Source organism: Gastrolobium bilobum, unplaced genomic scaffold (assembly GCF_033153095.1).
Source record: "Gastrolobium bilobum isolate Gb01-03AN ecotype WA unplaced genomic scaffold, APGP_CSIRO_Gbil_v1 utg3226, whole genome shotgun sequence".
NCBI classification, from domain to species: domain Eukaryota; kingdom Viridiplantae; phylum Streptophyta; class Magnoliopsida; order Fabales; family Fabaceae; genus Gastrolobium; species Gastrolobium bilobum.
The window spans coordinates 348,231-375,629 of record NW_026897987.1 but is presented as its reverse complement, the minus strand read 5'-3'; the positions used below and the strand labels follow the sequence as shown (position 1 = coordinate 375,629).

General features: G+C 36.8%; 1 protein-coding gene across 4 annotated transcripts; it reads right to left on the bottom strand.

The window, feature by feature from the left end:
* Positions 1 to 1,841: 1,841 nt before the first annotated feature.
* Positions 1,842 to 23,976, bottom strand: LOC133311975 (uncharacterized). Of its 4 annotated transcripts, none has more exons than XM_061513115.1 (3): positions 23,082 to 23,976; positions 20,068 to 20,117; positions 1,842 to 1,979 (listed from the first exon to the last, which is right to left on the bottom strand). In XM_061513115.1, the coding sequence occupies exon 1, from the start codon at positions 23,793 to 23,795 to the stop codon at positions 23,139 to 23,141; it is 657 nt and encodes a 218-aa protein (XP_061369099.1). In that variant the 5' UTR covers positions 23,796 to 23,976; the 3' UTR covers positions 1,842 to 1,979; positions 20,068 to 20,117; positions 23,082 to 23,138. The 4 variants fall into 4 exon arrangements, with proteins under 4 accessions (XP_061369099.1, XP_061369101.1, XP_061369100.1 ...); XM_061513117.1 differs by lacking the exon at positions 1,842 to 1,979 and having other exon boundaries at positions 19,475 to 20,117; positions 23,082 to 23,797; positions 23,897 to 23,944; XM_061513116.1 differs by lacking the exon at positions 1,842 to 1,979 and having other exon boundaries at positions 19,475 to 20,117; positions 23,082 to 23,797; positions 23,873 to 23,941.
* Between the last annotated feature and the right edge of the window lie 3,423 nt (positions 23,977 to 27,399).

Sequence of the window (27,399 nt, the reverse complement as noted above, 5' to 3'; positions counted from 1 at the left end):
TTATCACTCACTTTTAATTAACTTATAACAATCCATGGGTGACTATCACATAAATGGTTAGCACTTTTTTTTTAACTGATCGATAATAATCACTTAAGTGATCAACAATTTGTTATTTGTTTTCAAGGGACATTAATCATATGTGATTGGTTTATAAAATTACTTTTTATTATTTTTCAATCAATTCATCAATTATCTTATTAGTTTGGTTCGAGCACAAATTTATATTAGGGGTGACTATCCCGAGACTATCTTTTTATTCTTAGGGTCCAAGGTTGAGAGGAACAAACTTCTTACTGTTTGACAGGTAATTGTTGATATAAAGTTATATATTCAATATATTAGGGAAATGGGTACTCATTTACAGAAAATAACAAACAAAATGAAGTTAATTATAAAAGAGTGGACAAAATAAATATAAATAAAAAGATTTTTTTTTCAACATTAATAAATGACGTACTAAATTATTTTAAACCTATAGATACCTATAAGTGAATAGCTACAATTCACATTAGTGGTCAATAGGACTCATGAAACGATAAACAATTTAATATTTCTTATCAATAATTATCACTTATATCTAATTGGTCAGTGACAATTACTAGGTGAGAATCAAAAAATAATTATCACTCATTTTTTAGTAATTAGCCGCAGTATTTAAATGATAATAATCTGATATTTATGATCAAAAGTTATCACTCATCTTTAACTAGTCAATTTCATTGACGATAATTTTAACTATTTCGTAATATCAAATAGTCCTCTATAATTGAATTTGAATCTTTTTAATAATTTTAACTTATTTTATCTCTTTAAATTTTATTTTATTTTATTTCCAATGATCCTTCTCATTAATTTTTCCAAGGGACATAATACAAAGTCAAATAACCGTTTCAACCACGAAAATGGCTGAGAAGGGACTAAAGTATATTATAGTATATAATTAACTAAAACGACAAGAGTTCAACGAACCAAACAAGATGCAGTTCAAATAATAATGATAATAATAATAATAATTATTATTATTATTATTATTATTATTATTATTATTATTATTTTAAGACAGGACAAAGTGACTAAAGTATCTAGGCAATCTTTAACAAGTTAACAATACATCACATTGGTATGAACGCGTAATGCTACCCATATACTCTTTAAAACTTTTTCATTATATGAAATTTCATGCAAATCTCACTAACAGATAGTGGACCAAATTATTTAAAAAAAATATGTTAATGATATTTTTCATTTTTTCTTATATGAATTAGGAAATACATAAATTAAAAAGCAACTACCATGCCTTTTTCCTGCATTCTTATTGGCTTTCCTTTTTAACTGGTTTACTTTGACATTATCGAGCTAGTGCCCCATATTCGGGCTACACTTTCTTACCTATTTTCCAAAGGTGACGAACACGATTAAACAAAGAGAGCACATTGGTACAAAAAAGGTTACTCACATGACATGTTTCGTCCATTCTTTTAATACTCGCTCCTTCCATCGCAAGATTACGACGAGTAGTCGTTTTTTATTAATCGAAACTACCTAGTAACCTTGTGACTCAAAATTTGCTGACTTTTTCAACGTTTAGCAACATACTAAACAACATCCCACTTGCAGAAAGGAAACTCGCTAGTAATTTCGTCAAACGATAATTTTGAATTGGTAAGCTGAAGTGAACAAAACCTGGCACCTGACAAACAATATAAATCCGTCTTGGGCCGTCAGTGCAATTTCGCAGCACCTTCCAATTTGGATAGCAGAGAAAATAAAGGAAAAACGTCCCTTTCCCAATGACCCATTCGTTGATTACTAATAACTAGACAAATCTTCACAGCTGCTGCCCAGGTTCATGTTTTGACAAGCCGGTACCTTAAATTAATGTGGAAACAAATAAGCAAGTCAGTGCGTCAAGCTCAGAGATTGGCAATCACAGGTCGGCCTGTAGTCATCAGGTTCGTGTTTTGACAAGTCGGTACCTTAAATTAATGCGGAGACAAATAAGCAAGTCAGTGCATCAAGCTCGGAGATTGGCAATCACAGGTCGACCTGTAGTCATCAGGTCGACTTTATGCAACAGAAAACAAAAAAATGTGCAAAGAAGAGAGACATAGAAGAACACAGTCAAATTTTATCGTGAAAAACCTTCTTCAATATGAATAAATAAAAATCAAGGGACACTGATCCAGAAAAACTTTCACTATGTCAAAAGAAAGATTACAAAGAGATAAGCTTCCCTAATCTTTCACTAGAGATACAATCAAGCATCATCAATAATTATGGTATTCTCAAACTTTCCTAAAGAGGTCTCACTCAAACTTCTCTTTATAAGTATTCTCAAATTCACTTAGGTAACTTATTATAAATGAAATTCAAGGGGTTTATATAAGGCGAGGGGAACCCTCCACCTACTTCCAGAATCTTCCACAATAATGAGATGGTTGAGGTGGTTGGGCTCCCTCGAGCCTTGCACCAATTAATGAGGATACATGCTAGCATTAATGGAGGAACACCACCCAACAAATTTCCCCCTTCCGACTTTAATGGGTCGGGTTCGACAGCATCCCGACATGTTCGCAGTAGTCTTCAAATTTCCTTGCAGGTATTGGCATCGTCATCATATCAGGCCAATTGAGGTCGGTGTGCATTTTGACAAGTTTGAGTTGTACATCTTCCACCACATCCCGGATCCAGTGATACCTCACATCAATGTGTTCTGTGCGAAAGTGATAGGTCGAGTTCTTCGCAAGATGAACGGCGCTTTGGTTGTCACACTTCAACTCGTACTTGTCTTGATCATAGCCGAGTTCAGAGAAAAACTTCTTCATCCACAACAATTCTTTGAAAGCCTCGGTCGAAGCTATATACTCGGCCTCAGTCGTCGAAAGTGCCACACAATTCTGCAATTTTGATTGTTAAGAGACAGCTCGTCCTACAAACGACATCAAGTATCATGTCGTCGACTTTCTTGAGACGACATCTCCCTTAAGTAAGCATCGTAAAGCCCACTAGCTCGACCTTACCTTCTCCAAAATGAAGGCATAAGCTTGTCGTTCCTCAAAGATACTTGAAGATCCTCTTGACGGCTTCCCAATGCTATTTGTCGAGGTTTGACAGATATCAACTTACCATTCCAACAGCATACACCAAGCCGAGTCTTGTACAAAACATTGCATACATCAAACTTTCGACGGTGGACTGGTACAGGATCTTCAGCATCTCATCTTTGCCTTCATCAAACCTCGGACATTGCTTCTGGCTCAGTTTTATATATCTGGCTAAAGGGGTGCTCACTGTCTTAGCTTTGTTTATGCTAAATCTTTTCAGAATCTTCTCAATGTATTTTTCTTGACTCAGCCACAATAGCTTTCTATGTCAGTCTCTGATTATCTTTATTCCAAGGATTTGTTTTGTAGGGTCGAGATCCTTCATTGCGAAGGACGAACTCAACGCCATCTTCAGGGAGGCTATCCTCAACTTGTCTTGCCCTACAATAAGCATATCATCAACGTATAAAAGTAAAATTAGAAAGTCACCGGCCTTATACCTCTTATCGAATACGCAGTGGTCCACCTCCGTTTTCATGAACTTTTGCTCAGTCATGAAGGATTCAAACTTCTTATACTACTGCTGAGGTGCTTGCTTCAAGCCATATAGGCTTTTCTTCAAACAACAGACCAACTCTTCTTTTCCTAGAGCTCGGAACCCTTCAGGTTGCTCCATATATATCTCTTCTTCAAGGTCGCCGTGAAGGAATGTCGTCTTCACATCCATTTGTTCAACTTCGAGGTCCATTGAAGCCGCCATCACTAACATAGCTCAAACCGAAGTCATCTTCACAACAGGAGAAAAGATTTCATGAAAGTCTACTCCTTTCTTTTGGTTATAACCTTTCACCATAATTCTGGCCTTATATCTCGGCTTTTGGCCATTCTCTTCATGCTTGATTTTGTAAACCCATTTATTTTTCAGAGCTCGTATTCCTTGAGACAGCTCGATCAACTCATAAGTTTGATTTCATGCAAGGACTTCATCTCGACCTACATTGTCTTTTCCGACTCTTTCTTGTCTGAGCTCATCATAACCTCATCATAACTATGGGGTTCTCCATCTTATGCAACAAACACGTACTCGTCGGGTGGGTACCTTGTAGAAGACCATCTCACTCGAGGGGAGTGTCTGGGTTAGTTTTCAGGTTGAGGTCTCAACATGCTCATACTGAACCTTAGCATCAACTTCAACAGTTGGTTCTTGTTGCTGGTCATTCACTTCAGTTTCTTGGGTTTTTTTTCCCTTGCTTCAGCTCGAACAAGGAGGGACGAGTTCTTAACTTCGAACAGTAACCCGTACTTTGGGCTTCGAGATATCATTGATTGTCTCGTTCTATTGAAAGACTACATCTCGGCTTTTTACTATTTTCTTGTTGAATGGATCCCAAAGTTTGAATCTGAACTTGCATCTCGACGAACCGAGGTAAATACATTCTTTAGTCTTTGCATCGAGCTTCGCACTTTCATCTTTAGGGATATGCACGAAAACTCGGCATCCAAATACTTTCAGGTGATCATTTTTCCCTTGCTTCAGCTCGAACAAGGAGGGACGAGTTCTTAACTTTGAACAGTAACCCGTACTTTGGGCTTCGAGATATCATTGATTGTCTCGTTCTATTGAAAGACTACATCTCGGCTTTTTACTATTTTCTTGTTGAATGGATCCCAAAGTTTGAATCCGAACTTGCATCTCGACGAACCGAGGTAAATACATTCTTTAGTCTTTGCATCGAGCTTCGCACTTTCATCTTTAGGGATATGCACGAAAACTCGGCATCCAAATACTTTCAGGTGATCATAGGTCGCTTTCCGACCAGTCCAAACTTCCTCAGGAATTTCTCCCTCATGTGGTCGTGATGGTGAGATCAAGTCAACAACAGTTCTGACGGCTTCATCCCAAAATGATTTCAGCAACCCGGCATGGGATAACATACTTCAGACCCTTTCTTTCATAGTGAGGTTCATTATTTCAGGAACTCCATTCAGCTGAGGAGTCTTGGGGGGCATCTTCTCTAGTCTTATCCCGAGCGCTCTACAGTAAGCATCAAATAGGCTGAAGTACTCACCATCATTGTCAGATTGGACCACTTTCAACTTCTTGTCAATCTCTCTTTCCACCATTGCATGGAATTCTTTAAAGGCTTGGAGTACCTAGTCTTTAGATTTCAACAAAATATACCCGCAACTTGCAGGAATGATCATCAATGAAAGAAAAAGCTCCACCAAGAGATCTCTCCGACATGGAGCAAATATCGATATGGACGAGGTCAAGAATATACATGTGTCATCTGGGCTAATTCGATCTCACAAAAGAAACTAGGTGTTGTTTTCCAGCTAGGCAGTGCGTGCAGCTCTCCAGAACTTGACCTTTCAACCTGGTCAGTAATCATTTCTTTTTCAGGATCTGAAGTCCTTTCTCGCTCATGTGGCCGAGGTGTTTATGCCACAACTCAATGCTAGGTACATCTTGGACAGAGTTAGCTTTTCCACCATTTATTTTTCCTTGCATCATATACAAGGAGCCTTCTTTCTTGCCTTGGGCAACCACCAAATTTTCCTTGGCCAATTTCCATCTTCCATTTCCAAAGTAGTTCACTAACCCGACATCATCAAACTTGCCTACCGAGATTAGATTTAGATGCATGTCAGGCACATGCCTTACATCCCTCAGCATAGGCACCCAGCATTCGTGGTCAGGGTTACATCATTGACACCAATAATATTGCTCGTCACCTAATTTTCCATCTTAATAACTCTGAAATCACCATTTCTATATGAAGAGAAAAAAACCTTGTGTGGAGTAACATGGAAGAAGGCTCCTAAGTTAATAATCCAAGCGCAGTCATATAAGCAACATTCAAAAAATTATTCTCACCAATGAGGAAGATCTCGACATCAGCATTGGCAACCACCGCAGTGGTACTCTTGTCCTCTTTCTTTTTTGGAACAAATTGATTTGGCTTCACAGTGTCATTCTTTTCATCTTTCTATAGAGTGTCGTTAGGCTTCTTGTGGCCGAGCTTTCCACAGAAGAAGCATTTTAGTTCGTATTTCGGCCTAGATCGGCCTCTGAACTTATCACGTCTGTCACGACCCTGGCTCTTGCTCCGACTCTGAGCGTCGGATCTTCCACTGTTCTTAGCCACGTTTACCTCGGACGTGCTGGTTATACCTCGTTCTCTTCTCCTGGATTCTTCATTCAGGAGGCTGTCAGTCACTACATCCATTTTCAGTTTTCCTTCAGGAGCCGAGTTACTTAAAGTAACAGAGTATCCCAACTTTCTGGCAGCAAGCTCAACAGCAGCAGAACCTGCACTCGTCATTTATCTTCATCTCGACTTTGGAAAGCAGATTCACAATACCTTTGTAGGTGTTGAGGTGCTCAATCATACTCATGTCATCCTTGTATTCGAGTTTCACAAGCCAGCAAACCAAGTGTGCCTTGTTCTTGGGAGTCTTCTTCTGAATCATGGACTCCAGCTTCGTCTAGAACTCGTACGCATTCGTGAACTCACACGTGCTCAAAGAGGCTTTCGTCGTATATTTCCTAATCACAGCGACAGATTTTCGATTCAGGATTTCCTACTCCTTCTCGATTTTGCCTTCAGGCATCTCTTCATGAACAATGGGCTCATACATGTCCATGCAGTACAACTGATCTTTCATCATAAGTCTCTAGTATGTAAAGTTGTCAACAGTTAATTTAAACATATCTCCGTCATAGGCAACACCACTAGTCTCCTTTAGAACCCTTCGAACTCAAGCTCTGATACCACTGTTGGGACAAGTCGGTCCCTCAAATTGCATGTTAGCTTGTCATATCCATGTTATTTCCTTCCTTACTTTGAGCTCATAACAATTTTAAATAAAGTCCTTTTGATTTGTTATATGGATGAACTTTTAAATAAATAATTTTTTAACCCTTACGTATTTTAGAATGACTTTTTAAAAAGTTAAAGTTATTTTTGTATTTGAATTTAGTATAGAAAAGCAGTTTTAACTAAGTATTTGAAAGTTAAAATTAAAAAGCACTTTTAATGTATAAAATTACTAAAAACACATGAAAACAAATCATTGGAGCAAATTTAGTTGTGGCAGAGGCAGTGGTGGTGGTGGCAAGGTGGTGATAGCGACAACGATGGTATGATTGGTGGCCGGGGATAGTGTCAACGATGATGATATAAAGGTAGTGATTACGGGATGTGATTGTGGTGGTGGTGGCAACAATGAAGGTGATAGTGGCAATGGCTACAACAATAATGGAGGAAGTGGTGGTGGGGACGGTAGCGGTAGTGACGACTGGGGAGGTGAGATTGGTTGAAGTTTGGACAAATTTGGATTTTGAAAAAAAAAAACTTTTGACTAATGATATTTTTAGAAGCCAAAAATATTAGCTTTGGAAAAAAGCAAATTCTTAGCTTTTTTGTGACTTCTTTTTTTTTTTTTAAATGAGACATCCAAACATTAGTTTATTATGAGATTTAAAAACAAAAAAACAAAAAACAACTTTTGGAGAGAAAAAAACTCATCCAAACAAGCTCAAAGTCCTTGTAGCTAAATATGAGTGTTTGGATGTCTACTTAAAAAAAATCACAAAAAAAGAAAAAAAATTGCTCTACTTTTTAAGTTAAAATTTCTGGCTTCTAGAAAAAAGTAAGTTAAAATTTTTGGCTTCTAGAAAAAGAAGAAATCAAAAGGCAATTTTTTTTTTAAATCCAAATTTGACCAATTCTTACCTCCACCGCCACCACTACCATCATTCACCGTCGTTGCCGTTGCCACCACCATAACCCCAAACTCAACTAATCTTATCTCTATCATCGTCACCACCGCCATAGCCACCATTACCACTATTGTCATCGTCATTGCCCACCATCACCACCTTACCATTGTCGTTGTTGCCGTCATCACCATTGTTACTACCACCTCACCACCACCCATATCACTGCTGCCACAATCACCCCACCTCCACAACCTTGTCGCCTGTAACATCCCAAGGGCTGACAACGGCAGGGAATGATCATTGATGCAAAGGAGACATGGACAATGAGCATCTCATGCCGAATCTTGCAGCTGAGGGATACATGAAAGAATCGAATCAACACCCAAAAAAGAAGAATTCCAGAAACGGAGCTGGTATGGGACGATACGGTTGGGATAACTTATAAGAATTAATTAGTACTACCTATATTAACAAGATGCATCTACTTTTCGGTAGCCCGAAACGAAGAAACTCCATAGTTAAGCGTGGTTGACTTGGAGCACTTCTGGGGTGGGTGGCCTCCTGGAAAGTTTTTCCACGAAGTATGTGAGTAAGGACAAAGCATGCTGAAAAGTCTTGTATTAGTTTGGGGGGGCATTCATTGATCCTTGCAAGTTGTCGGGGCGTTACATGTGGTATCAGAGCAGAGCCTCTCTCCCAGTATGGTGTGGTTCGAGGACGAACCAGGAGGAAGTTGGTGGACATGTAACATTCCGAGGGTTGGCAAGGGCAGGGAGTGATTGCCGGTGCAAAAGAGGCACAATCTTGCAGCTGAAGGGTACATAAATGAATCAAATCAACACCCTAAAAAGAGGAATTTCAGAGACTATGCTGGTATGGGCACGGAAAAAACATGTTGAAAAGTCTCGTGTTAGTTTGTAAAGACATTCACTGATCCTAGCAAGTTGTCGGGACGTTAAAAGTGGTATCAGAGCATGGTCCCTTTCCCAGTATGGTGTGGTTCAAGGACGAACCAGGCAGAAGCTGGTGGGCATGTAACATTCCAAGGGTTGGTAAGGGCAGAGAGTGATCATCAATACAAAAAAGGCACAGACAATGAGCGGCTCATGCCAAATCTTGCAGCTGGGAGTACATAAATGAATGGAATCAACACCTGAAAGAGGGGGATTCCAGAGACTATGCTGGTATATGACGGTACAATTAAGGATAACTTATAAGAATTAATTAGTATTACCTATACTAACAAGATGTATCTACTTTTCAGTAGCCTGGAACGAAAGAACTCCATATTTAAGCGTGCTTGACTTGGAGCAATTCTAGGATGAGTGACATCCTGAGAAGTTTTCCCAGCAAGTGTGTGAGTGAAGACAAAACATGTTGAAAAGTCTCGTGTTAGTTTGTGGGGACAGTCATTGATCCTTGCAAGTTGTCGAGGCGTTACATCGTCGCCCCCACCACTAAGGGTGTAAATGGATCAGGCGACCTATCAGAGGCCTACAACCTATCTTACCTTAAGTCTAACTTGTCCTAGTCTATTTCGAAAATAGAGCAAGTTTAGACTTATAGAAAAATTCATTTAAAAATTAGGTTATAGGCTTGCAACTGCCCTTTTAACTTTTTTAATAAAATAATATATTTATGAAGACTACCAAGAGTAAAGAAAAAGATCCAAAAAATAAATATTTTATGTTATTATGAATATTATTTAAGGATCTTTGTTATCTTGCTAAAACAATTGTCTGAGAATTTTCATAATTTGAACTCTTGCTGGAAATATTGTTTAATGAATGAGAAATTTCGTCTTTTTTTTTTATTTTAGTTTAGTTTGTAACTCTGTAGCACTACAAGATCTTAGGACATGTTAGGCTTTTCATTTTTTACAACAGACTAAGTTAGGCTTATAAACCAAGTCTTTAATAGGCTAATAAACTAGTGTACACTCTAAATGTTTTACATATGTTTAGGCTATTAAGGCTAAAGTTTGGCTTAGTCTGACTCATTTACACTCCTACCACCACGCTTCTCTCACCACCAAATGCTCCTATGATTTGTTTTCTTATGTCCTTTTTAGTAATTTTATACATAAAAAGTGCTTTTAATTTTAACATCCAAATAATAAGTTTAGTTAAAAATGTTTTTGACATATTACATCTAAATGTAAAATAACTTTAACTTTTTAAAAAAAAACTTTTAAAATAAGCAAAGTATACAAAATTAAATTTTTAAAAACTCATCCAAACAGAGTATATATATATATATATATATATATTTGTGAAAAACTAAAAGTAAAGCAAGCTTATAATAATGCAATTATCCAAAGTTGAATTTTAGTGCAACACTTGCCTTCTAAACACTTCAACGATTGAGTGTAATTTACGAGGTTTTGTCATACTTGATTTATTCCTTTCAATTAAAGATTGTGTTACAGTAAGGAGATCTGCTAGGGAGAAGAAGCATTCCACCCGATTGACTAACTTTGTATCTTGAGTACATATACTGTGTAACACTAATTAGCGGTTGCATGTATTACTTTGGTGATATTAGTTAGTTGATGAACACGTGGACAGTGAGCTGGCATTAGTTAGTTAGGAACTATCGATGGGGTGAATTTGTATAAAAGGAATTGATTGTACAATTGAAGAACATCTATTGAATAAAACATTTCAGAATTCTTTCTCTGTTCTTCGTGTTTTTCCCTCTTAGGTTCATCTGAACCTAACATTGGTGCTTTCATTCGTACTCATTTTGTTCATCTCGCCATGATTAGGGTTCAGGAATTGACAGAGGAGTTACATTCCTTCCAGACTCGTGTCTATAAGCAGTTTGATGAATTGCGTGCGCAAGCAACTACGCAAGCCACAAATAATCGCACCCAAATTTCATTGTTGGTGAATCAGATTCAACAGCTTCAAGAAGTTGTACGCGTTGTTCACTCTCCTCGACGTGAATCATCCAATGGAAATTCTTCGTCGTCTTCGCTCTCAAGGCCTGATTCCAACGATCATCGTTCCTTTCTCAAAGGGGTTCGCATGGAAATGCCTCTGTTCAATGGCCTTGATCCTAATAATTGGATCTTCAAAGCTGAACTTTTCTTCACACTTCAAGCGATTCCAGAAGAGTCCAAGGTAGCCTTGGCTGGGTTGAAGATGGAAGGGATGGCTGCTTCATGGTTCCAGTGGACTTTCAACAGTGGTATTGCACGCTCTTGGCGTGAATTCACTGTCTCCTTACGCCAACGATTTGGCATATCTTGGTTTACAAACTTGAAAGGTGTGTTGTCCAAATTGACCCAAATTTCATCTCTTCGCAATTACATTCAGCAATTTGAAGCTTTGGTAAATTAGATTCCTGATTTGGATGATGATATTCTTATGAATTTTTTTGTGTCTGGTCTTCAATCTGAGCTTCGTAGCGCAGTGCAATTGAGGGAACCAGTTACATTACATCAGGCTATGCAGCTTGCAATGGCTTATGATGATCATTTTGGTAGTTTGAAGAGTTCTTTTCAGGTTCCACCCAAGAAGTTTTTTCCCAACTCCACCCCTGCATCGGACAATAATTTTGTTCCATTGGTTCAACCTTCGATTTCTGCACCACCACAGTTAGCCTTACCAGCCCCTTCTTCTTTTAAGAAAATAGGCCATATTGATTTCCACAAACGCAGGGAACAGGGTCTATGTTACTATTGTGATGACAAATGGACAGCCAAGCATAGATGCCCAAATAAATTGATGTTATTAATTGGAGAGGATGATGACTCACCGATTGACATTGAAGATGAACAGATTGTTTGGCAAGCTGATATTGCCGTGGGTGAGTCCAAGGATGCTTCATTGCATGCCATGTGTGACAGGAACCACCAACGTTCCTTGCTGTTTCAATCTTCCTTAAAGGATAGGGAGTTTATGGTTTTAGTAGATTCTGGAAGTACCCATAATTTTGTCCAGAAGCAATTAGCTTTGGAACTATCCCTTCCAGTGACACAGGCCCACAAGATTCAGATATTTTTGGGTAATGGAGAAGTTATGTTTTCTGATAAGAAATGCTTGAAGGTACCTCTTGTGATACAAGGTGTTTGTTTTGTTACTGATTTATGGGTTTTGGAATTAGCTGACATCAACATCATCTTGGGAATGCCTTGGCTTGAAAAGCTAGGAAAGGTTACTCACGATTATTGTAATAAGTCGATGGAGTTTTGTTGGGAAGGAAGTCCAGTTTGTTTACAGGGTTGTCAACCACATGATGTGGATCTTGCAACACTTGAACCTGATGATCAGTTTCGTTCTATGTGTCATGTCTTGCATAGCAGTGATGCTCTTCCAATCCACGAGGATATTTTCCCTGAAATCTTGACTTTAAAGGCTTCCATCCATGAAGATTTGTGGCCAGTAATCTTGAAGTTCCAGGAATTTTTTTCCTTACCGCACACACTACCTCCATTTCGAGGGATGGATCATGCAATTCATTTAGTGGAAGGTGCCAAAGCTGTCAATGTAAAACCCTACCGATATGCTCATCATCAAAAAATTGAAATTGAGAGGCAAGTAGCTGAGTTACTCCATGATGGCTTCATTCAACATTCACACAACCCCTTCTCTTCTCCTGTTTTGTTGGTCAGAAAACAAGACAATTCTTGGACACTTTGCATTGACTATAGAGCCCTAAATGAAGTTACTATCAAGGACCGTTTTCCCATTCCAACTATAGACAAATTGTTAGATGAATTGGGAGGTTCTACAGTGTTCACTAAGCTCGATTTGAGAGCCGGTTATCACCAAATTAGGATGCTTCCAAATGATGTAGAGAAGACTTCCTTTCGAACTCATGAGGCCACTATGAGTTCTTAGTCATGCCTTTGGCCTCACTAGCGCTCCAGCTACATTCCAGGCTGTTATGAGCCACTTATTCGAACCTTTTCTTCGCAAATTTATCATAGTTTTCTTTGATGATATATTGGTTTTTAGCAAAACAATGGAAGACCATGCTCAACACTTGGAATTAACTCTTCACTGTTTGCAGGAACACAAGTTCTTTGTTAAGCTTAGCAAGTGTTCTTTTGGTGTCAGGACAATTGAATACTTGGGACATGTAGTTGCTGCCAATGGAGTTTATGCTGATCCAAAGAAGATATCCTCCATGCTTCAATGGCCTGCTACCACAAACATCAAACAACTCAGAGGGTTTCTTGGTCTTACAGGCTACTACAGACGCTTTGTTAAAGGTTATGCATCTTTGGCCTTTCCTTTAACTGAGTTGCTGAAGGTTCAAAAGACTCCAAAGCCCTCCAGTGGTCCACTACAGCCGATACAGCATTTTTGCAACTTAAGGAAGCTATGTCCCAAACACCTGTCCTTCGGTAGCCCAATTTTCAGGAGCCATTTATGTTGGACATAGATGCTTCAAACTGTGGTGTGGGTGTTGTTTTACTACAAAGAGAGCAACCTATCTCCTATTTTAGCAAAAAATTGGGTCCCAGGTTAGCCAATGCTTCCACTTATATTAGGGAGTTATATGCTATAACCACTGCAGTTAAAAGGTGGCGTCAATATTTGTTGGCATCTAGATTTGTTATACGAACGGATCATAGGAGTATTAAGGAACTCCTTACTCAAACAATACACACGGCAGAACAACAGAAATATTTGTGTAAATTGATGGGGTACTCCTTTCACATTGAGTATAAACCAGACAAGACAAATATTGTAGCAGATGCCTTATCACGGGTATTTGAAGATGGTGCTTTGCATGTCTCTTTTTCTGAACCAGAATTTGACTTATTATCTGAGGTCAAACAGCAGAATTTGCAGGATCCTCAACTCCAGCAATATCATCAGAAGCTAAGAGACAACCCGAATGGGGATCTGGATTATTGGGTTCGAGATGGAATCCTGTTTTATAAAGGGAAATATTTCCTTAGTTCCACATCTTCTATGTTGCCTATGTTGATCAAGGAAGCTCATTCATCCTTGGCCAGAGGACATGCTGGGGTGTTACGCACATTTTTAAGATTATCAGCAACCTTCTATTGGCCTTCTATGCACAAGGATGTCAAGAGTTTTGTTCAGAACTGTCATGTTTGCCAACAAGTCAAATATAAGACATCCAAGGCTGCTGGTTTGCTGCATCCCCTGCCCATTCCTGAAGGGATTTTTGAAGAATTATCCATGGATTTCATTACGGGTTTACCACTTTCCAAAGGTTTCACTACAATTCTTGTTGTTGTAGACAGGCTGTCTAAATTTGCCTATTTTGGCACCTTGCCTACTTCTTATACATCACTTTTAGTGGCCACATTGTTTTGTGATTTGATTGTAAGAACCCATGGTTTCCCTCGTTCTATATTGACTGATAGGGATCGGGTTTTTCTCAGCCAATTTTGGACTCATTTGTTCAAATTAAGTGGCACCACTTTAAGAACTACATCTTCATACCATCCTCAATCCGATGGACAAACAGAGGTCACCAACAGGTATTTAGAACAATATCTGCGTTCTTTTTACTTTGAACAACCTCGTCTCTGGTCCAATTTCATTTGTTGGGCACAGTATCATTATAATTCTGCTATTCACTCGGCAATTGGCATGGCTCCCTACCAAGCAGTATTTGGCAAACCTCCAATGATGATACTTTTCTATCCACGAGGCCCCATTAAGGTGGAGACTCTAGATTCCATGTTACAACAACGCAATATTGTTTTAGCTCAACTCAAGTTACATTTGCAAAGAGCCCAGAATCGTATGAAAGTGCAATATGATAAGCATCATAAGGATCGATCTTTCAATGTGGGAGATCAAGTTTGGGCTAGACTCCAACCTTACCGATAGATTTCTGTTGAAAGAAGAGCCAACCATAAACTTGCTAAACGATTTTTTGGGCCTTTTGAGGTTACTCGTGTGCTAGGTCCTGCTGCTTATGAGGTGAAGCTACCGGAAGGAAGTCAGATTCATCCAGTCTTCCATATTTCACAGTTGAAACCGTGTGTGGGTTCTTCCCCAATTGTTCCCAATTTGTTACCACCTTTTGCCGTGGATAATAAACCAGTTCAAGTTCCTTTGGCCATTTTGGATGTGCGTTCCACAACTTGCCAGGGTCAACCTCAACGTGAGCTGCTGGTACAATGGTCAGGCATAGCTCCAGACGATGCTTCATGGGAGAAGGAGCATGAAATGCGTCAGTGTTATCCCAACATCAACCTTGAGGACAAGGTTAATTCTGAAGGGATGGGCAATGTTACAGTAAGGAGATCTGCTAGGGAGAGGAAGCATTCCACCCGATTGACTAACTTTGTATCTTGAATACATATACTGTGTAATAGTAATTATCGGTTGCATGTATTACTTTGGTGATATTAGTTAGTTAATGAACACGTGGACAGTGAGCTGGCATTAGTTAGTTAGGAACTATCAGTGGGGTGAATTTGTATAAAAGGAATTGATTGTACAATTGAAGAACATCTATTGAATAAAACATTTCAGAATTCTTTCTCTGTTCTTCGTGTTTTTCCCTCTTAGGTTCATCTGAACCTAACAGATTGCCTTGTTTGTTTTAATATGTTAATGTTACTTTATGAATGTTATAACTCCTTGAAACTATAATTACTCTTTTTGCTCATGTTTTTGCATGTTTGAAGTTTATTGGAAAGAGAGTTTTTAAAATATTTATTTTCTAAACTGTGTTTGATTATTTTTGTCCTTTACTATTAAATTTCTACTTTGCACAAGACATGCAAAAGCTAAATGTTGTAATACCTTTTTTTTTAACCATTTCTTACTACCAATTCAATTATCGTTGAATCAAAATTAAATCAACGACTCTTATTTGATGTTATTTTGCAACTGTTGATTTGATTTTGATTCAACAATAACAAAATTGATAATAAGGGGAGATAAAAAAAATGATAGTAAGTATACATAACCTATCCCATGTGAAAAATACAATAAACATTAATTTTCATATATTAACCCTCATATTTACTAGAATAAACCACTTATGCATTTAATTGACTAATCTTGGCCATATTTTTTGAGTTTGGATTGTATTATTCAATAATAATTGAATTATTTGATATTTCAAACATAACTTGAGTTATATACATTTAATAAATATGAATTATATACTGTTAAAAAGCTTAAAAGAAAAATATCATTGGAGAGATAACGTTTAGGGATACAACTCACATGAATAATATGTATTCCAATTACACCGTTTTGATGGTCAAAATCAAGTTACAAAAAAAAAAGTAAAAAATGAAGGTACAAGAAAAATCAAGAATGAAGAGCTTTTGAAGAAAATACAGCCAAAATTTCTCCAAATTCTCTATAGATTGAAGGATGTGAAAAACGAAAGGGGATTCTAAGAGTTGAAGAAAGAGAAGCATTTAGAGACCAAGATCTCTTCCCTTGGTATATTTTTTTTTTTTTTTTCATTTCTCTTCTTTTCTTTTTGGCTCCTCTATTGATGGTTAAGATTTTTGTAATAAATCCTTAAAATCTTGAAAATATAGTTTGATCCTGTAACTTTGCTTTGGAAAGCTGAGATCTTTAAATTTCACATCAAAGCCAAAATTAAATTTTAGTAATTGAATTTTCTTTCAAAATAATTATGTTTATATCATTTATATTTTTATTTCATTTATGTCTTTTTTATTTTTTAATTAAAATAAATATTTTAGATTATTAATGATTTACAAAATTAACTTAAAGTAATTATTTATAAATAGATAAATTACAATGCAAAGAGATTTATTTTTCACGTATACATACTCTCGAACCTAATCTTAATTTTCAAAAACCAATTTTAAAAATAAAAAATGTTTGTATATTTTTTTCTCATTTAAATACAATTGATGACAACTCTATTCACATTTTTAATTTTAATAAATTTCAATTGCCTCTCATTTAAATACAATTTATAAATAGATAAATAGATAAATGGCTGTGACTCAAAGGATATGGAATCTTGTAGCAAGTAGAGTTGGCAAAAACGAGCCAACGGCTCGTAATCCGCCAAAAATGAGCCGAGTGGGGTTGGCAAAAATTAGCTGCCAACTCGACCCAAGCCAGCTCATGAAAAAATGAGCCAACCCACGGGTCAAACGAGCCAGCTCGCGGGTTGAGTTTTTTTTTATACAAAAATGGACAAAACTCACACATGTTGTCATCATTTTTCTTCCTTCTCTAAACCTAAGTCCATAATCTTCTCACATCCCTGCCATTTTTATATTGTTAGGTTGTGCTGGCTCTGTTTGGTTCAAATATCTTACCCACTTGGTAGCAAGTGATTCTGATTGTTTCTTGATGTTGATGCAAATTTGTTGCGAAGAAAATTCGAAAGTAAAATATTTTACTTTTATTTATCATTTTGTAACCCTTTGTTTAAGTTGATGGAAGCCACATAGTTACTGCATTAATACTACAGGGTCATTTAAATAGGCTGAAAACGAACCAACCCGCAAGCCAATTTTCGAGCCAACCCGCGAACCAAATTGCGAGCTATTTTTTCAAGCCAACCCACGAGCCATATTTTTGAGCCAACCCTAACCCGACTCGGGTCGGGTTGGATTTTCTGGCTCGTTTTTTTTTTCGAGCCAACCTTAACCCGGCTCGTTTTTCGGGTTGAATACGGGTTGGGCCGGGCCGAGCCGGGTTGGCCCATTTTGCCAACCCTAATAGCAAGTGGAAATCAACATAATCATTGTAATCGAACAAAAAAAAAACACTTAATCATTGTAGGATTATGGAAGCTAGACTTTTGTGAACATTATGTCTTCACGAAGCCGATTAAAGTCGAGCTTAGCACTCCAATTCATGGAATCAAGGGCACGGTTGACTACATGAATTCCGATTTGTTGGGCCGGTTGATTTTTCAAAGAAAATTTGGGTGTATATCTCTTCTTCTTTTTTGGTACAATGGGTGTATCTCTTGATTTTGAAGCATAAGAATGATGTCCTCCCCAATTTCAAGAAATGGAAAGCGCTAATCGACAATCAGATCGGCCAGAAAATCAAGCGTCTTTGAATAGACAATGGTTTGAGTTCTACGGGACTGATCAACGAGTTCTTTAAGAAGGAAGGCATGGTAAAACATCATAACATGCAAAAGACACCACAAAAAAATAAAGGGGCAAAACATATGAACAAAACTCTTCTAAAGAGAGCTCGATAAATGCTATCTAATGTCATGTTGCCGAAGGAATTTTGTATTGAAGTTATTAATATGTCTTGTCATTTGGTGAATACAAACTCCTAACGAGGTACAGTCTGGTAATCCAGCTGATTATCCTGATCCAAGAATTCTTTAGGGGACGTTTGGTTGAGGAAATTTTTTTGGAATAGTAAGGAAATGTAATAGATAGAGAAATGATTGGAAAGATAGATAAAGTGAGATAGATAGAAAAATGTAAAAAAAAGTTGTTTGGAGGGAAAAAACTTTACTGGGAAAATTAGGTAACTTTATGAAATCAACGGTGCATTAAAAGCCAGATAACCAGTTTTCCGAAAAATCCCACCTTCAAATTGGGTTTCTAAACAGTGCGGATATCTATGTTTCTCATAAATCCAGACAAATTGGATAGATGGGTTTTTGGTGAAAATACGTTGAAATAAACATGGTGTTTCTAAAAGCCATACTTGAGAAACATAGATATCCGCTGAAAAGCTCCCAACCAAACACCACCTTAGTGTCTTCCATATGGGCAAATAGATGATAGCAAGCTAGAGCGAAGGGCATAAAAATGCAACCATGCAGGGTGTAGATTGTAGTATACAGAAACTATGCCTGCTAAAGGACGGAACATCATTGATTGCAAATGGCTCTTAAGAAAAAGGAAGGATCCCCTGGAGTAGAGTGAGTGAAGTAAGCTATCCCGCTTAAATGATTGGGTAGGCAATTTGGGTTGGAACAAGATACTCCAGTGGTTTATTATGATAACCAAGGAAAACATTTGACTACAAACCAAATGCATAAAAAAGAACCAAACATATTGACATCAGCTATCATTTTAAGCAAGAGATCATCTCTATAGGATTTGGAGGTTTTGCTTTGACGAAGCAAAGATAAATAGTTTGTTTGTAACTCGCTTTTATATTAGGAGATGCTAAATGTTTGTGTTGCTTAGCTCAAAACAAGGACATCTGCACATGAGGCTATGGAGGCACTGTAAAAGCACACTCTTGGTGACATTCTTGAATCATCTCAAACATAACATCTCTCACAAAGAAGTTTCGGTTTCAACATTTTGTCTTTGTTTATTTGTTACCAGTTGAGTGTATGCACCAGTGAGAAAATACTGTAAGCTATTATTTGGGTGTATTTAGGATTTGGATTTGAGTGAAATGTGACCATTTTGTATTCTCCATTTTTTTTTTTATCAAATATAGTAGTCTCTGCATGTGAATGTAAGCTTTAGGCAGAATCACATTTTCAAACAATAGATTTGGCCTATAAAATCCTGGGAACAAAAAGACATCACAACATCTTCACAAACATTCCACCCATAAAGGGAAGCATTTTATTGATTTATATTCAAGAATAAACGAAAGACTTCTACCCCCCACCACCCCACCCTTCTCCTCCTCTTTTTATCTCCCTTATCACTTGAGAAGCGGCTAAAAGGAACCACTATTTTACTTAACTTCTCAATTAAAATTATCCTAGGTCCATAGCCATCAGATGTAGACAGGAGTACAGAACAGAGATGGAACCACTATACGAATAAACATGTACAAGATGTAATGAATCTCACATCTCAGAATTGGGCTGAACTCACCAACCATAGACACAAACAGTAAGGATAATCGAGGCAGAATGTCTACTGAACTAACAATGAAACCTCATGCCAAACCCAATCAAACAACTCCAAGAGCAAGTCAATGACAATATGCAGACTCAAAAATTTTACAACTTATAGAAGATGAAATATTACCTTCAAAATCCCCTTCAACATTAATAACCAACCATGCAAGAGAAGAAAAAAAATATTAAAAAAAAATAAATAGTAAAAGACCGTATGGTTGCAATCCACAAAGGTCAGGCTTCCATTGAGCATGGTAAAAATTGAACAAGCAGAAAAACAATAAAACAGCATGGTAAAAAGGAAGTATTTAGTGGATATAGTTTTCAGATTCAATTCAATTAGATTCCAACTAACCTCTGTGTACTTCACCATATGCAGTATTAAAATAGATGGGACTATATTATATTTTTTATGATTCCACTACACAAATGAAGACCTCTTTGTAACTTACTAATAAAATAATAGTCAGAACACAATCCAAAAAAAGAGTGAAGAAAAACCTGGATGCTTAATTCCCCAAAACTCTACGAGATGGCGATTCTGATAATTTCTGCACCGACCAAAGAAGGAATATGTTACTAGCTTCTTAAAAAAATTTGTTCAGACAATTAAACTTTAAAGTTGTGTGTTAAATAACGAGAGAGTGAGAGAGAAGAGAGGAACATTTGAAATAATATTCTGTGTGTATTGATCTAATTCAGAGAGTTACAATATATAGAGACTCTAATAGGCTTTAAGTGAAAGGCCCAGACCTAATTACAATCATCATAATAACAGACTAATACAATCAGCATAATTACAGACTAATCAGCATAATTACAGACTAATCATATTTAATATATTTTAACACTCCCCCTCAAGCTGGAGTGTATAGGTCATAAGCACCAAGCTTGTTACATATAAACTCTATTCGAGGACCCCTCAAAGATTTTGTAAACACATCTGCTAATTGCTCATTAGAGGGTACAAAACTAGTTTTAATTTCACCAGCAAGAATCTTTTCTCGAACAAAGTGACAATCTATTTCTATATGCTTGGTTCTTTCATGAAACACTGGATTTGATAAAATGTGCAGAGCTGCTTGATTATCACAAATAAGAGTTGTCTGTCCAGTGTCTCCAAACTTAAGCTCTCTGAGAAGCTGTTTAAGCCAGATGAGCTCGCAAGTAGTAGTCGCCATGGAGCGGTATTCTGCTTCAGCACTTGATCTGGCAACCACGCTTTGTTTCTTACTTTTCCAGGAAATCAAGTTGCCTCCAACAAAGACACAATACCCAGAAGTAGATCTCCTATCAGCTGGACAACCAGCCCAATCAGCATCACAGTACCCAACAATTTTATCATGACCTTTATCTTCATATTCAAGGCCTTTTCCTGGAGATGCCTTGATGTACTTAAGAATACGAATGACTGCATTCCAATGTTCTTGACATGGAGAATTGAGAAATTGACTGACAACACTCACTGCAAAGGAAATATCAGGCCGAGTGACTGTGAGGTAGTTCAATTTTCCAACCAATCTTCTATATTGTTCAGGATCTGAAAAAGGCTCCCCCTGATTTGGTAGAAGCTTGATACTTGGATCCATAAGAGCATCAACAGACTTTGAATTCAACAGAGCAGTTTCTTCAAGGATATCCAGAGCATATTTTCTCTGAGATATCACAACACCAGTTTTAGATTGGGCCACCTCGATTCCCAAGAAGTATCGAAGTTTCCCAAGATCCTTAGTCTGAAAATGATGACATAAATGTTGTTTCAATCGAGTGATCCCATGCCGATCACTGCCTGTGATAACAATATCATTCACATATACCACCAGATAAATAGATCCAGAAGCAGAATGACGATAAAAGAGAGAATGATCAGCTGCACTCCGAGTCATGCCAAAAAGTTGAACAACACTGCTAAATTTACCAAACCAAGCTCGTGGAGATTGTTTGAGGCCATAGAGAGACTTACGGAGACGACAAACAAGACCTGACTCCCCCTGAGCAACAAATCCAGGAGGTTGCTCCATATAAATTTCTTCCTCAAGATCACCATGAAGAAAAGCATTCTTGATATCCAGTTGGTAGAGAGACCAATGGCGAATAGCAGCCATGGCAATAAAAAGGCGAACAGTAGACATTTTCGCCACAGGAGAAAAAGTATCAATAAAATCCAAGCCAAAGACTTGAGTGAAACCCTTCGCCACCAAGCGAGCTTTAAGACGATCCACTTGACCATCAGGTCCAACCTTAACAGCATAAATTCATCTGCAACCAACCACAGATTTTCCAGAAGGAAGAGGCACCAGATCCCACGTGCCATTATGATGAAGAGCACTCATTTCATCAATCATAGCTTGTCTCCATCCCGAATGTGAAAGTGCATCACCTGTAGTCTTAGGAACAGATACAAAGGACAAAGAGGAAAGGCAAGCAAAGTATGATGGAGAAAGACGATGGTAACTAATATTGACTGTATACCTGGCCGGAGGGCGAGTATCACGAGTACCCTTACGAAGAGCAATGGGAAGGTCACTATCCGAAGGTGGGACCGAAGCCGTGGGAGGAGATGCAGTTGAATGTGAGTCCACAGAGACATCTGACGAACTATGCTCGATCTCATTAGCAGAAGAGGTGATAGAAGGAGAGTCAGAAACATAGACGGGTAAAGACGGAAGGTAAAGAAGGTCACCTGGGAGGGATGACTGTACAGAATCAGTATCCACAGGAGTAGTAGAGGATCCAAAAAAGGGAACTGATTCAAAAAAGGAGACATCCGCCGAGATAAAGTATCGACGTAAAGTGGGAGAGTAGCAACGGTAACCCTTCTGAGACCGAGGATAACCCAGAAAAAACACATTTATGAGACTTGGGAGCTAATTTATCCAAACCTGGACCAAGATGATTTACAAAACACGTAGAACCAAACACATGTGGAGTTAAAGGATATAAAGCTTGATGGGGAAATAAAATAGAGTTTATATGTAACAAGCTTGGTGCTTAAGACCTATACGCTCCAGCTTGAGGGGGAGTGTTAGAATATATTAAATATGATTAGATATGATGGGGAGTGCACAGACAACATTATGTTAATATTATATGCAAGACATCAGACAACACTCTCCACCAACACAGTTGACATTTTCCAGCATAACATAACCACGTCAGGAATGATGAATAGCATCAGTCAATAAATTTGCTAAATATGATTTCTAGTAGTCATTACCAAGTTGCAAATACAAATAAATGTCTACGACTATGAAGGATAATAGCATTATATCCCTCATTGTGTGACATCAATTTATACAAATAAATCAATGAAGGTTGCTTGGTGCACATATCTCATAAACTAGTGTGGAAATACCTGCGTATAATGCATTTGTACAGCTCAAAGGCAATATGTATTTCTCGATTTCTTTTACAACAAATCAACAAACATTATATTGTCGCTACTTTATTCTACACGCATTACAATGAGCTAAGCCAATAAGTTTAAATACAAGTGTTGGAAATGGAAAAGCTACCTCCACTATTAGGCGGCAAAATTATACCGAATGTGCTTCCTCATTCAAAACACTGCTTTAGTTTTCGGTGCCTTGTTGCCGCTCACCCAAAATGCATTTCACACAATCATCAGATCCCAGCAATTCACTAGCCCTGCAATTCGTCACTGCGAATTCACTACCAAACAGGCACCTAGAACCCATTTGACTCATAACCCACGAGCTCCTCCTCTCAGGTACTGATACCCAATGAATCAATTTCACAGCTTCCTTCGAATTCAAACACCTTCCCCTAACCATAATCCGCGCATCCCTGAAGGGAACCAAACACTTATCCCTAGCGAAACCAACACATTTCTCCTTCGCCGCAGCGAAACAATCCTCCATCTCGCGCTCCTCGCAAAGCTCCCTCTCCCTAAGATCAGAGGGTTTGGGTTTGGGACCCACTAGAGCCTTCCACCAAGGAGGCTTACACTTGCTGGAAGCGCTGATGGCGCAACCAATCCTTGCCCCTTCCGCACACTGCTCAACGATCTTGCGCTCGCAAGCTATGAATGAAGAGGCCCAAGCTTGCGGGTCTCTGAAGGCCAGGACGTATGGCCCCGCCGATTGGTCGTCGGAAGGATCCGCCGGTAACGGTCCTCGAAGTAAAGGGATGGACCGGTCGAACTTGATGACGGTTGAAGAAGGTGAGTAGTCGTCGAGATTGTTGGTTGCGGATGCATCCATCGCCATTGCTAGTGTTAGGGTTTATAAGGTTTGGGTTAGTTGACAGAAAAGCTCAAAAACCAAATGAGTGCAGAGTAGAGCACCAGAATTGAGAAGTGAGAGCGAACCCAGAACAAAATTCAGCGTTTGAGGAGAACATTCTCCGTGCTCGACCTTCCCGCCACTGCCGCCGCTCTCGATAACCGGTCTTATGTTTCAGTATTCTTGTAACATTATATCATTTAACATTCAATATATAATTATGGGGTTTGATTTTGTCAATATTGAATGAAAATTCAATTCTCATGTTGTTGTAAGATAAAAAACATATGGGACTCATGTGTTGGAAAAAATTATATGTAGGACCCAGGTTAGCACGAGAATCGAAATGTGTGTAGGAAAATTTGAATTCTCATGTTGAATGAGAATTATAAAACCCTATAATTATTGGGTTGGCTTTTTGTACGGTGGAACCAAAAAGATGTTATTTTGTGATGAAAATTAAGTTATTTTTATAATTATAATTTTTGAAAAATATTTTTGCAGTTAATGTGGATAAGTTATCTGCATTTACTTCTAAAATAATGTCGTTTTGGAATTGAAAGATTAGAAAATTATAATTATAAAAACTATAATAATCCTAAAATAAATTAAAATTACAAAAATACAATGATCTCCGTCCCAAAACGACGTCGTATTAGTCTCACTGCAGATAACTTATCTGCAGTAACGGCAGAAAAAGCGAACCCTTATAATTTATTTTTACGGTTATAACACTCTTTTTTATTATAATTTTTTAACCGAAAATAATGTCATTTTGGAAGCAAATGTAGATAATTTAACTACATTTACTTTAGAAACATTAAAGTCATAATTATATACATATAAAATTTCATTTCTTAAAGTTATTTAGGGGCGTTTGGTCTAGGAAAAAAAATTGGTAGAGAAATACAATTACTAAAATATAGTGGGATAATAAATTTGGTAGAAAAGTTAAAAAAAAATTATTTGGTGGGCCAAAAGTTTACCAAAATATGGGGTGAAATTTATTAAGCATATGTTTGAATGATTATATAATATTACTGAAAATTTAGTGTGATATTACAAATACACCCATCTCTAGTTTAATCTTTTTCAGAAAAACAGAGACCAATGAATGGGTGAATGACATTAATTATTACTGTTTTTGTTGTGGAAAACGACATAAAAAAAGTGAGAGGCCATTACAATCCTGAAATGGCTACATGTTCATGAATTGTCATTTTGTTTCTCTTTTGTTGTGTAAAACAAAAGCAAAAAGAAAGTGATACTACTAAAAGGGGAAGAATAATTTGCTCTGTTTTCATCACACAGTTCTTACAACTAAGGGGTGTATTGGATTAGGATTTAAAAAAAAAAAAAAAATCCTACAGATTTTAAAAGACATTTTCGAATTTGAGAGACTTTATAGACTTTTTTAAAAGACTATTTTTACAATCAAGATTTCATAGGATTGTATTTTAAATAATTTTAATAGAATTCATAAGATTTGAAAGGACAATATGAATTTATAAGATTTTAAAAAACTATATGATTTTTTAGCAAATATTTAAAATTACAAGAGTCAATAAAAACAAATAACAAAGAAATGCAATGATATTAATAAAAAAAATTAAACTTAGCAACGGGTTAAAAATTATCTCAAAAATTACTAAGCAACAACTCTCCAGATATCAATTAAATCTAATATAATTTTCTCAATGAGTTTGAGTTTAAGTTTGATTTGCGAAAATAATAATCATATATCAACGGTTAACTTCCAAGTTTAATTAATGAGTTTAATTTGTGAAAATAATAATCATTGATTGACGAAAATCAACGGTTAAAATATGGTTGTAAACAAAAATAGGTTGTAAGTATAATATACCTCATAAAAATAACCAAGAAATGCAATGAAATTAATAAAAAAAAGTAAAACCTAATATAATGTTCTCAATCAGTAAAACATAATATAATTTTTAACAAACATTCAAAATTACTAAACAACGGCTTTTCACATATCTAATGGGTTGAAAGTTATCTTCTTCATTTGGTATCAAAGTTATGCATGTATGATTATAAGACCCAATTTTTTTAATTATAAAAATAATTCTAAATTTGCATATAGAACCTAAAGTTCATGATAAAATTTCGTTTGAAATTTTTTTCAATTGATCTTGAAAACTTTGGGGTTTTTGTTTTACGTGATGAGAGTTTTCTAACCATATATCATATGCATATTTTTATTGAATATTCTAAGAAAATTTTGAATCTGAAATTTTGGGTTTAATTACATGAAAGTTTAGAAAATTTCTCAAAAAAATTTCAGTCGATACATTCAAACCTTAAATTGTTTTGGGGCTTTTGAGAAACAAGTTTTTAGTTATCTATTGACACAAAAATTGTTTGAAATTGTTTCCTATAGTGAAAAAATTTCGTTCATGAATGTATTGTTACGAAATACAGGGTTTATATTATAAAAGTTTCAATCTTTCTTTAAATTGATATTGCTTCATTGATGTAAAACGAAAATTGGTTTGAGGGTTTTAGTTTTCCTGTTATTTTTTCACTGTTTTATGTTGTTTTTAATACAAAAATCACACGTTTTTATGCCAAGAAAAATCGCGACCCATAGCTTGAAAAATCACTTTATAACTTCCAAAATTTCTCAAAAATAGCTCAAAAATATGTTATTTTTGAGATAGATTATATTAAAATCTCGTTGGTTTGTTATTTTTGGGTTGTTTTGTGATGAAAATCGCTCAAAAATATACTTTTTTTTAGTTTTGACGAAGCTCCCATGGCGGAATCCAATTTTGAGCAGTCAACCTGTCAAAGGAAGAAGAAAACACTGCAACAGAAGAATCTCAAGAAATCCTAGGGGTTGTGGTGAAATTGTGAGAGAGACATCCTATTTATATTTTTCACTAAAAAGTCTCACGAAATCCACACCAATAGAAAATCCATTAAAATCGTCGGATTTTTGAATACCACGAGATTGTGATTCCATTGTTTAAAATCCTGATTGAATACCAACGGATTTGAACGGATTTTAAAATAATCCTTTGAAATCCTAATCAAATACCACGTGAATTTTTTTCAATCCATTAAAATCTTAATTGAATACCAACGGATTTTTTTGTTCAAAAACAATACATTAAAATCCTTTAAAATCTCAATCCAATACACCCTCCTAAAATGATTTCTACTCAACAGAAAAGTTCAATTCTTCTCACCACATAATTACTTTGAAAAACCCAAAATCCTAACCAATCGTGATTAGTGGAGGTTTTTGCAAACCTGCTTTGGCCACTACAAAGGGGTTATAAAGTGTTATATACCTGCAAAAACTGCTGATATAGAAAATATGGGAAAATATTAAGTGTTAAAGGCGATTTTTCAATGAAAGAAGGAACTTTATCAAAAGGAAACAAGGATCAAGGATGATATAAATCCTCCTTATGAAGAAGGACTTAGAGGGTCGATGCTACCAAACAGACGTTATGAAGAAGGATTTGGTTACTGCAAAAATAGGGTTACGCCATTGAACTTTTTGAAGAGGCATTGTTTATCAATTAATTTTGTGAAACGGCATTATAGAGGGTTATTTTTG